This window comes from Equus asinus, chromosome 20 (genome assembly GCF_041296235.1).
Source record: "Equus asinus isolate D_3611 breed Donkey chromosome 20, EquAss-T2T_v2, whole genome shotgun sequence".
In the NCBI taxonomy this organism is placed as follows: domain Eukaryota; kingdom Metazoa; phylum Chordata; class Mammalia; order Perissodactyla; family Equidae; genus Equus; species Equus asinus.
Window position 1 is genome coordinate 103,655,302 of NC_091809.1, and position 12,476 is coordinate 103,667,777.

A 12,476-nucleotide genomic window follows, 5' to 3' on the forward strand; every position below is an offset into this window, starting at 1 on the left:
TAACCTACCATTAACAGACTTCGTGATGAGAAGCACATAGCTTTCCCTCTCAGATCAGGTACAAGGCAGGGATGTCCCCCTTTGCCACTACTTTTTAATGTTATACTAGACTTTCTAGATAATGCAATTTAAGACAAGAAAAGAAAATAAAAGGCATACAGATTGGGGAGGAAGAAACAAAACTGTCTTTGTTTGCAGATGACCAGATCATCTATGTAGAAAATCTGAAAGAATCCACACAAATCTCCTGGAACTAATAAATGATTATAGCATAATTGAAAGATACAAAGTTAGTATAAAAGTCAATAGCTTTCCTATATACCAGCAATAAATAAGTGGATTTTGACATTAAAAACACAATCATTTACGTTAGCTTCCACCAAAATGGAATAGTTATATATCTAACAAGATACATATAGAACCTATATGAGGAGGAATACAAAACTCTGATGAATGAAAACAAGGAACTAAGTAAGTTGAGAGACATTTCATATTCATGGATAGAAAGACTTAATATTGTCAAGATGTCAGTTCTTCCCAACTTGATACATAGATTCACTGTAACTAATCAAAATTCCAGAACGTTGTTTTGTAGATTTTGACAAACTGAGTCCAGAGTTTATGTGGAGAAGCAAAAGACCCAGAGCAACCAAAAAAGTATTGAAGGAGAAAAACAAAGCTGGAGGACTGACATTACTCCACTTTAAGACTCACTGTAAAGCTGCACTAATAAAGACAGTATGTTATTGGCAGAAAAGCAGATTAATAAATCATTGGAAGACAATAGAGAGCCCAGAAATAGACCCACATAAATAGTCAATGATTTTTGGCACAGGAGCAACAACAAGACAATGGATCAAAGTCTTTTCAACAAATGGTGCTGGAACAAGTGAACATCAACATGCAAAAAAATTAACCTAGACACAGACTTTAAACCACTCACAAAAATTAACTCAAAATGGGTTATACATTTATATGTAAGGTAAAAGAGGAGACAATCTAGATGACGTTGGATATGGCAATAACTTTTGAGATACCAGAGGCAGGATCCCTGAAACAAATAATACTCTAGACTTCATTAAAATTAAAAGTTTCTGAGTGATATCAGCATCATGGTGGAGTGAGCTGTTCTCTTAGTCTCTCCCTGCTAATATACAATGAAAAGGACATTCATAAACCAACAGAGGACATTCACACAACACAACAGATGTCAGAGAGACCTCCACAGCCATACATCTGAAAGTAGAGATTCTAGACCCCCAGGAGGCAGTGGATGGGGGTAAGGGGATCTCTTCTCCTTCCCCAAATAGCAGCGATCTAGGGCGCATGACTCTGAGAGGAGGGGGTGAAAGGGCAGCCCTCAGTGGGAAAGGCTTCACTCATGGAGTTGCCTCTAAGCCTGTGGGAATGCTCCATGCTGAGGAGGCTAAACAATCATGGGGGTGTCTTCGCCAAGCCATGCACTCCAGGAGGCAGACAGTGAATTCAGAGCAGGAGCACCTAGGACTGTGCACACTAAAGAAAGCAGCCCCCACTGCCTGGCACATCAGCCCAGCCAGAGCAGGGGACCCCCACCAGAGTGCCTGTACACCTATATGTCTAAAACAGTGTTATCCAGTGGGCAAATGCAGACGGGGCCTCTCAGCACAGCTTCCAAAGGACAGGCACAGCTACCAGGGATTGTGCAGACTCAGAATACACAGCTCCTGCTCTGCCCTCAAGTGGCAGCTGGTGGAATCTGCGATCAACAACTACCACTATGCAACACCACAAGTCCTCCCCATCAAATAGCATGAAGAGGTATATTAAGACTCCAGACAAGAAGGAAAATGAGAAGTACCCAGAAATAAATTCTGAAGTCACAGAAATTTACAATCTAAATGGTAGAGAATTCAAAATAGCCATCATAAAAAACACTCAACGAGTTACAAGAAAACTCAGAAAGATGGTTCAATGAAATCAAGAATAAAATTAAGGAACAGAGAGAATTCTTCACAAAAGAGATTGAAACTATAAAGAGAAACCAATCAGAAACATTGGAGATGAGAAACACAATGAATGAGATAAAGAAAAATCTGAAGTCTTTAAATAACAGGGATGATATTATGGGGGACAGAATTAGTAATTTAGAGCATAGAAATATAGAAATTATTCAGATGGAGGAGGAGAGAGAACTAAGACAAAAAAGAAATGAAGAAATTCTCCAAGAAATATCCAATTCAATTAGGAAATGCAGCATAAGGATTATAGGTATTCCAGAGGGAGAAGCGAGGGAGAAAGGAGCAGAGAGCTTGATCAAAGAAATAATAGCTGAGAACTTCCCCATCCTGACGAAGGAGCTGGAATTGCAAGTAAATGAAGCTAATAGAACTCCTAATTACATCAGAGTAAAAAGACCTTCTCCAAGTCATATATTAGTAAAACTGGCAAAAGTCAATTACAAAGAAAAAATATTAAAGGCAGAAAGGTAGAGGAAAATAACCTAAAAAGGAACCCCTATCAGGCTTTCAGCAGATTTCTCACAGAAACTTTATAGGCTAGGACAGAGTGCAATGATATCTTCAAAATTCTGAAAGACAAAAACTTTCAGCTAAGAATACTCTATCAGGTGAAACTATACTTCAGATACAATGGAGAGACAAAAACTTTCCCAGATAAATTAAAGCTGAGGGAGTTCATCACCACAAGACCTCCCCCCCCACCAAGAAATGATAAAGAAGGTCCTCATATGTGAAAAAAAGGGTTTACAAAGCCTTGAGCAAGGAGATAAGTAGACAGGCAAAATCAGAAAATTGCAGCTCTCTAACAGAACAGGTTAGCAAACAATTATAATATTAAAGATAAAGGGAAGGAAATAATCAAAAATAACTAGGTTAGCAAACAATTATAATATTAAAGATAAAGGGAAGGAAATAATCAAAAATAACTATAATCACTTCATTTTAATCACAAACTCACAACACAAAATGGAATCAATTGTGAAAGCAATAACTAAGATGAGGAAGAGGAAAGGGATGGAACCTACTTAGACTAAGGAGATAAGCGGCTATCAGAAAATGGGGTATCTCATGTATGAGATCTTTTATAAAACCTCAGAGTAACCACTAAAAAAAAGAATCAGAACACAGTCAAAGTGATAAATAAAGACAAAATTGAAAAAACCATCATAGAGTATCACCAACCTGAATTGGCAGTTGGACATATGCAGAATGAGAAACAAGGGAACTACAAAACAACCAGAAAATAATGATAAAATGGCATTATTAAGCCTTCATATATTAATAGTCATTCTAAATGTAAACGGATTGAATTCTCTATTCAAAAGACACAGAGCGGCTCAATGGATTAAATAACAAGACCCAACAACATATTGCCTCGAGGAAACACATCTCAGCTCTAAAGACAAACACCAGCTCAGAGTGAAGAGATGGAAGATGATACTCCAAGCTAATGGCCAACAAAAGAAACCAGGTGTTGCCATACTTATATCAGACAAAGTAGACTTAAAGAAAGTTAAAGAGAGACAAAGAGGGGCAGTATACAATGATAAAAGGGACAATCTCCAAGAGGACATAAAACTTATAAATATGTATTCCCCTAACACAGGAACTCAAAAGTACATAAAGCAACTATTAACTGACCTAAAAGGAGAAATTAACAGCAACATGATAATACTAGGGGACCTCAACTCCCCACTTACATCAATTGATAGTTCATCCAGACAGAAAGTCAACAAGGAAATGGTGGACTTAAGTGAAAAACTAGATCAGATGGACTTAATGGGTATATATATAGAACATTCCATCCCAAAAGAGAAGAACATACATTCTTCTCAAGCGCACATGGAACATTCTCAAAGATAGATTATATGTTGGGAAACAAGGGAAGCCTCAATAAATTTAAGAAGATTGAAATCATATCAAGCATCTTTTCTGAACACAGTGCTATGAAACTAGAAATCAACTACAAGAAAAAAGCTGGGATAGTCACAAATATGTGGAGACTAAACAAAATGCTACTGAACAAACAATGGATCATTGAATAAATTAAAGGGGAAATCAAAAACTGTCTGGAGATAAATGAAAATGACAATACACCATACCAACTCATCTGGGATGCAGCAAAAGTGGTCCTAAGAGGGAAATTCATAACAATACAGGCCCACCTTAACAAACAAGAAAACTCTCAATATGCAAACTTAACCTAGACGTAACAGAACTAGAAAAAGAAGAACAAACAAAGCCCCAAATCAGCAGAAGGAGAGAAATAATAAAAATTAGAGCAGAAATAAGTGAAATTAAAACAAACAAACACAAAACAGTAGCAAGGATCAAGGAAAGAAAGAGCTGCTTCTTTGAGAAGATAAACAAAATTGACAAACCATTAGCCAGACTCTATGAAAAAAAGAAGGCTAAAATAAATAAAATTAGAACTGAAAGAGGGGAAATTACAAGGGATACCACGGAAATACAAAGGATTTTAAGAGAATACTATGTAAAACTATATGCCAACAAATTGGACAATCTAGGAGAAATGGATAAATTCTTAGACTCATACAACCTCCCAAAACTGAATCAAGAAGAAAGAGAATCTGAATAGACCAATCACAAGTAAAGAGATTGAAACAGTAATCAAAAACCTCCCAAAAAACAAAAGTCCAGGACAAGATGGCTTCTCTGGAGAATTCTACCAAACATTCAAAGAAGATTTAATACCTGTCCTTCTCAAACTATTCCAAAAGATTGAAGAAGATGAAACCCTTCCTAGCACATTCTATGAGGCCAACATGACCCTGATCTCAAAGCCAGAGAAGGACAAGAGAAAGAAGGAAAATTACAGGCCAATATAGCTGATGAACATAGATTCAAAAATCCTCAATATAATATAGACAAACCAAAGGCAGCAATACATTGAAAGGATCATACACCATGACCAAGTGGGATTTATACCAGAGTCACAGGGATGGTTCACCATCTGCAAATCAGTCAATGTGATACACCACATTAACAAAATGAGGGAAAAAAAGCCTCATGATCATCTTAATAGATGCACAGAAAGCAGTCGACAAGATCCAGCATCCATTCATGCTAAAAACTCTCAAAAAAATGGGTATGTAAGTACCTCAACATAATAAAGGCCATGTATGACAAACCCACAGCCAACATCATACTCAGTGTGGAAAAGTGGAAAGTCATCCCTATGAGAACAGGAACAGCATAAGTGTACCCACTCTTGCCACTCTTATTCAACATAGTCCTGGAGATTTTGGCCAGAGAATTTAGGTAAGAAAAAGAAATAAAATTTATCCAAATTGGCAATGAAGAAGTGAAACTCTCGCTGTTTGCAGAAGACATGATTTTGTATACAGAAAACTCTAATAAAGAACCCATTGGAAAGCTATTCAATAAAATAATCAACAACTACAGCAAAGTTGTGGGTTACAAGATCAACCTACAAAATCAGTTGCATTTCTGTACTCTAATAACTATCAGAAAGAGAAATCAAGAATACAATCCCATTTACGATTGCAACAAAAAGAATAAAATGTCTGGGAGTAAATATAACCTAGAAGATGAAAGACATATACAATGAAAACTGTAAGACATTATTGAAAGAAATCGATGATGACATGTAGAAATGGAATGATATGCCATGCACATGGATACGAAGCATAAACATAGTTAACATGTCTGTACTACCTTAAAGCAATCTACAAATTCAATGCAACCAAATCAGAATGCCAATGACATTCTTCATGGAAATAGAACAAAAAATCCTAAAATTCATATGGGGCAACAAAAGACCCCAAATAGCTAAAGCAGTCTTGACATAAAAGAACAAAGTTGGATGCATCACAATCCGTGACTTCAAAATATACTACAAAGTCATAGTAATCAAAACAGCATGGCATGGGTACAAAAAGAGACACAGAGATCAATGGGACAGAATTTAAAGCTCAGAAATAAAACCACACGTCTATGGACAGCTAATCTTTGACAGAGGAGCTAAGAACATACACTAGAGAAAGGAAAGTCTCTTCAGTAAATAGTGTTGGGAAAACTGGAGAGTCACATGCAAAAGAATGAAAGTAGACCATTGTCTTTCACCATACTCAAAAAATTAACTCAGAATGGATTAAAGATTTGAAGGTAAAACGTGAAACCGTGAAACTCCGAGAAGAAAATATAGGCAGTACACTCTTTGGCATCAGTCTTAGAAGGATCTTTTCGAATACCATGTGTACTCGGGCAAGAGAAACAAAAGAAAAAATAAACAAATGGAACTTCATCAGACTAAAGGGCTTCTGCAAGTCAAAGGAAACCAGAAACAAAGCTAAAAGATAACCCACCAACTTGGAGAAAATATTTTCAAATCATATATCTGACAAGGAGTTAATCTCCAAAATAGATAAAGAACTCATATAAGTCAATAACAAAAAAAACAAATGACCTGATGAAAAAATGAGCAGAGAATATGAACAGACATTTTTCCAAATAAGATATACATATGGGCACATGAAAAGATGCTCAGCATCACTAATCACTAGGGAAATGCACATCAAAACTACAGTGAGATATCACCTTACACCTGTTAGAATGACTGTAATTACCAAGACAAAAAACAACAAATGTTGGAGAGGATGTGGAGAAAAGAGAACCCTCATCCACTGCTGGTGGGAATGCAAACTGGTGGAGACACTATGGAAAACAGTATGGAGATTTCTCAAAAAATTAAATATAGAAATACTGTATGACCCAGCTCTTCCACCACTGGGTATTTATCCAAAGAACCTGAAATCAGCAATTCAAAGAGACTTATGCACTCCTATGTTCATTGCAGCATTGGTCACAATAGCCAAGATGTGGAAGCAACCCAAGTGCCCATCAAGTGATAAATGGATAAAGAAGATGTGGTACATATATACACAATGGAATACCACTCAGCCATAAAAAAAGACAAAATCATCCCATTTGAAACAACATGGATGGACCTTGAGTGTATTATGTTAAGCGAAATAAGCCAGACAGGGGAAGACAATACTGTATGATTTCACTTATATGTGGAAGATAAACCAATACATGGACAAAGAGAACAGATTAGTAGTTGCCAGAGAGGAAGAGGGTTGGGGTGTGGGCATAAGAGGTAAAGGGACACATTTATATGGTGACTCACAATAATATACAACTGAATTTTCACAACATTATAAACTATTTTGACCTGAGTAAAAGGAAAATTAAAAACTTTTGCTCTGCAAAAGACCATGTCAGGAGAATGAGAAGAGAAGCCACAGATTTGGAGAAAATATTTGTAAAAGGCACATCTGATAAATGACTATTACCTAAAATGTACAACGAACTCTTAAAACTCAGCAATAAGAAAACAAACAGCCAGGTTAAGAAATCGGACAAAGATCTTAGATACCTCATCAAAGAAGATATACAGGTGGCTAATAAGCATAATTAAAGGTGCTCCACGTCATGTGTCATCAGGGAAATACAAATTAGAACAACAATGAGATCCCATGGCATGCCTTTTAGAATGGCCAAAATCCAGAACACTGACAATGCCAAATACTGGCAAGGATGTGGAACAAAAGGAACTCTCATTCATTGCTGGTGGGAATGCAAAATGGTACAGCCACTTTGGAAGACAGTTGAGCAGTTTCTGATAATATTAATCTTACTTTATCATAGGAGCCAACAGTTGTGCTCTGTGTTATTTACCCACATGAGCTGAAAACTTATGTCCACACAAAACCTGCACACTGATGTTGATGGCACGTCTATTCATAACTGCCAATACTTGGAAACAAGCAAGATATCCTTCAATAGCTGTATGGTTAAATAAACTGGTACATCCAGAAAATGGAATCTTATTCAGTACTAAAAGGAGCTATGAAGCCATGAAAAGACATGGAGGAACCTTAAATGCATATGACTAAGTGAAAGAAGCCAATCTAAAAAGTCTCCATGCTGTGTGATTCAAACTATAGGACATTCTGGGAAATGCAGAACTATGGAGACACTCAAAAGATCCGCGGTTACTAGGGGTTATCGGAGAGGGAGGGTTGAATAGGCAAAGCAGAGAGGATTTTTAGGGTTGTGCAGCTGCTCTGTATGATACTATAGTGATGGATATATGGTGTTATGTGTTTGTCTAGACTCGTAGAATGTTCAACGCCTGGAATGAACCCTAATTTAAACTATGTGTGGTTGATAATGATGTATCCATGAAGGCTCATCACTTGTAACAAATGTACCACTTTGGTGGGGGATTTTCTTAGTGGTGGAGCCTGTGCCTATCTGGGGGATGGGGTGCATGGGAAATCTCTGTACCTGCCATTCAGTTTTGCTGTGAACCTAAAACTTCTCTAAAATATAAAGTCTGTTTTTTAAGACATATATCGTACAGAGCTTAGCACATTGAATGTGCCTAATGAATTATTATCCAATTCCAAAGTGTGTCTTCCACTATATAACACATCAAATCTCCTGATTAGCCATCTCTCTCACTGCAGTAGAACCTCTTTCCAAAATAGAATCCAAGGAAGGAGAGAGAATTGTGACCTCAGCAAGAATTATGGATCTAGAATTCCACCAGAAGAATCTAGTTCAAAGCGAGAGGAAGAGCACGTATTTTTACGTATATTAAATAAATCTCCATGTAATGATCGTGGCCCTGAAGATGCTGACAGCTGCCGGTTTCTCTGGGAAGGCCATGTTCCGACCTTCCATTCTTGGCCATTCTTGGGAGATCTTACTTGGCCGTGAAACCTCCCTGAGGAGCTTTTCTTCTAAACACAATATTCCTCCATCAGCCAAGTATGGTGGGCGGCACACTGTGACTATGATTCCTGGGGATGGCATCGGGCCTGAACTTATGCTGCATGTCAAGACTGTGTTCAGACGTATGTGTGTGCCTGTGGACTTTGAGGAGGTGCAGGTTAACTCCACTTCTTGCGAAGAGGACGTGCATAATGCCATCATGGCAGTCCGTCGAAACCGTGTGGCCTTGAAGGGCAACATTGAAACTGACCACAGTCTGCCACCATCTCACAAATCCCGCAACAGCCTGTTTCGCACCACGCTAGATCTCTATGCCAGTGTCATCCATTTTCAGAGTCTGCCGGGTGTGGAGACCCGGCACAAGAACGTAGACATCTTAGTTGTTCGGGAAAACACAGAGGGTGAATACAGCAACCTGGAGCATGAGAGTGTGAAAGGAGTGATAGAGAGCCTAAAGATCATCACTAAGGCCAAGTCTTTGCGCATTGCTGAATATGCCTTCCAGCTGGCCCAGGACATGGGGCGCAAGAAAGTGACGGCTGTGCACAAGGCCAACATCATGAAATTGGGAGATGGTCTCTTCCTCCAGTGCTGTAGGGAGGTGGCCTCCCACTATCCTCAGCTCACCTTTGAAAGCATGATTGTCGATAACACCACCATGCAGCTAGTATCCCGCCCCCAGCAGTTTGATGTCATGGTGATGCCCAATCTTTATGGCAACATTGTCAACAATGTCTGCACAGGGTTGGTTGGAGGAGCAGGGCTTGTGCCTGGTGCCAACTATGGACACATATATGCAGTGTTTGAAACAGCTTCAAAGCAATCTGGCAAGAATATAGCCAATAAGAATATGGCTAACCCTACTGCCATGCTGCTGTCGAGTTGTATTATGCTGGATTACCTCAAGCTTCACTCCTATGCCACTTCCATACGTACTGCAGTCTTGGCATCCGTGGAGAATAAAAGTGTCCATACTCCAGACATTGGAGGCCAGAGTACCACATTGGATTTCATTCAAAATATCATCAACCACATCGATACTGTCAATTAAATGGCCAGTGCCTTGGAGGCTAAGCTATCCTGCAACGTCCTTTGTCCCACATTTGACCTCACCCTGCCCACTCAGAATCCCTGTCCAGCTTGTTTAGTGTGGACTCCAGAATAAAGTAGCTTCTGCTCCAATTCAGAAGAGGTGGGAGGACTGAATCTTAACTGATTTTTTTTTCTGTTAAATTAGACTACCGTAAGTGTCCTAAACATTGCTTGCTTAAATTAGCCAAACCTATTGTGTTGTAAATGTATTGAAGAATTCTTCTCGATTTTAATCCACAATTCACGCTTCCCTATGATATGATACACTGAATCAATCAGAGCTGTTTGTAGACTCCTAAGGCCTTCCTAGAACCTGGCACACTGATTTTCTCTTTATCTGGGTCATTAAAATTCAGCAAACCAGCCTGCAGAGAAGTCTGGCTTCTCTCTAGAGGTTGCTAATGAGTTAATTAGTGCAATAAAATTTGCCTACAAAATATACATTGTAACCTTAATAATAAATAAGGTGCCATAAAGCTGAGCTAGTACAGAATGCTTCCGCTGCCTCTTAGATAGACTGTCTTTTCCCATGGTCTTGTTTATGTTAGGAAATAATTTTCACACATTGCGGCTCTTCTGAAAAGGGGCCTCTTGGACTCCTTCCAGTTGGGTTCAAGGGTCTAGAGGTCAAATCCCCAGTTAACAGATAATGGGCCTACGATTGTTTGCTATACAAATAGAACCGTGGACTGAAAACCCCATGCTCAGTGCTTCATAGGTTTCATGGTTTACTTTCTTTTAATCTCTCTTTCAAAGAAGGAGTGTATATATGAACACAAAAAGCACTGAACTAATTTAAATATTTGCTGTCATTTTATTATAATATATTTACAGTATTTTTTAAGGTCATGGTTGGGAGACATGCAAACAAAATGATAATTTTATTACCGCTCGGAAATTGTTATTACTCAAGTAAGGAAATAAAAATAATGATTATAGAAACCTACAGCAGTTTTATTGGTAGGAATGGCCTGCAGATAGAAGTAAGATTGTGAATAACAGTGAATTCTTAATAATGCTTTGGAAACCTCTGTGTCTCAGCTACAACCGTTGGATCCTGCTATCGTTCACTGACCACAAGTTAAAGACATTGGACTTAGATCTGAAAAGTTCCTTGCGGTTTCCAAAACGCTTTGACTTATCATATTACCTTGATCTCCTCTATTCTCATTATGTATAAAGTCCAGGCTAGGGTTTGGAAAACCAAAAGCTAGTTTGAGGGCATTTAGTTTGAAGAGGAAGCGACTCCCTTCAACCCTATCTAGAAGTCTTTCTTGAAGAACAAGGCAAGCAGGGATAAGTCAATTATAAAATAATCATGGTATTCCCTTTGTTGGACATTAGATATGTCATTGGCCAGGGCTGCCATTGGCCTATATGGTGCCTTCTTTGGACAGATCTAGACCTGCACTAAAGGCATGGTTTGATGAGTGGAGCAAGGGGTGGATTTTGGCTTGAAGTCCCCCTACCTCCGGTGCCTCACTAACCCACTCTGTACCCCTTTCTCTCATGGCTAGGGCAGATTATTCATGGTGCAACCAGCCCAACTGCAGACAGTAGCCCAGATATTGGCTTGTATTTGACAATGGGAGTTTATGCTGATAGGTACATTTGAGCTGAGGTTTCCCACTCAGTTAAAGATGGTTGTCTCCAGGGGTCGTCCTGGTGGAGCAGCAGTTAAGTTGGCACATCCTGCTTCTCGGCGGGTGTGGACATGGCACTGCTTGGCACACCATGCTGTGGTAGGCATCCCACGTATATAGAGGAAGATGGACATGGATGATAGCTCAGGGCTGGTCTTCTTCAGCAAAAAGAGGAGGATTGGCAGATGTTAGCTCAGGGCTGATCTTCCTCAAAAAAAAAAAAAAGAAAAAAAGTAAAAGATGGTTGTCTCCAGAATCTTCCCATCGTTTTTGGATCAGACTGTTGTGATGGCACCTAGTGCACTGTAGTGGAATTTTCCATTTATTAGTGTTCGATTTTCCCGGTTAGGTATGAGCATCTCCAGGGCAAAAACCATGTATTCTTTTTCCTTGTCCTCTGTAGCCCCTAACATAATGACCGGAACATACAAAATAAGTAGTATATGTCTATTGATTCCCCCAGAAAATGGATTACATGGCTGATACTGCCTCACATTGCTTATATGTAAAGTGAGATAACTGTACCCACCCCACAGGGTCGTTGCGAAGATTGAGTGAGAAAATCTCCGTAAAGCTGGTAGCACTGTGCCTGTCATATGGTAAGTGCCTGGTGTATTTTAGAAATTATTGTATTCATTATTGTCTACTATATACCATTCTAAAAGCCAATTCTGAGGAGAACTGGGTGAATTATATTAATTCATAACTGTCATTAGAACTTATTGGATAAGTTGCTTAACTTATTCTTTTATTATGGGTTTGTAAATGACTTTCCACTGGGAGAGCAAATCATATCTGCTTCTTCGTAAGTACCCTTATCTCCTTTTCGTTTCTTGAATCCAGCCACCTCTCGTCTTCCTCACTGACCCCTCCTTTCTCATCATTGGTAACTTCTCAATTTCTGTTACTTCTAGCTTGTGTCCTGCCTGTAGTTCTTTTAAATCTATTTTCTACA

At 38.8% G+C, this 12,476-nt stretch overlaps 2 protein-coding genes across 5 annotated transcripts in view; both read left to right on the plus strand.

Moving 5' to 3' along the window:
- Positions 1-12,476, plus strand: part of NELL1 (neural EGFL like 1) — a 779,413-nt gene that overhangs the window by 517,021 nt on the left and 249,916 nt on the right. The gene's annotated exons all lie outside the window — the stretch shown is intronic.
- On the plus strand, positions 8,668-9,837 carry LOC106831328 (isocitrate dehydrogenase [NAD] subunit gamma, mitochondrial-like). Its single transcript, XM_014841461.3, has one exon. It carries the CDS (start codon positions 8,668-8,670, stop codon positions 9,835-9,837), a length of 1,170 nt encoding a protein of 389 aa, XP_014696947.2.

Excerpts from the sequence above, each read along its gene's own strand:
- LOC106831328 (XM_014841461.3), top strand. The coding sequence starts at position 8,668 with ATGATCGTGGCCCTGAAGATGCTGACAGCTGCCGGTTTCTCTGGGAAG.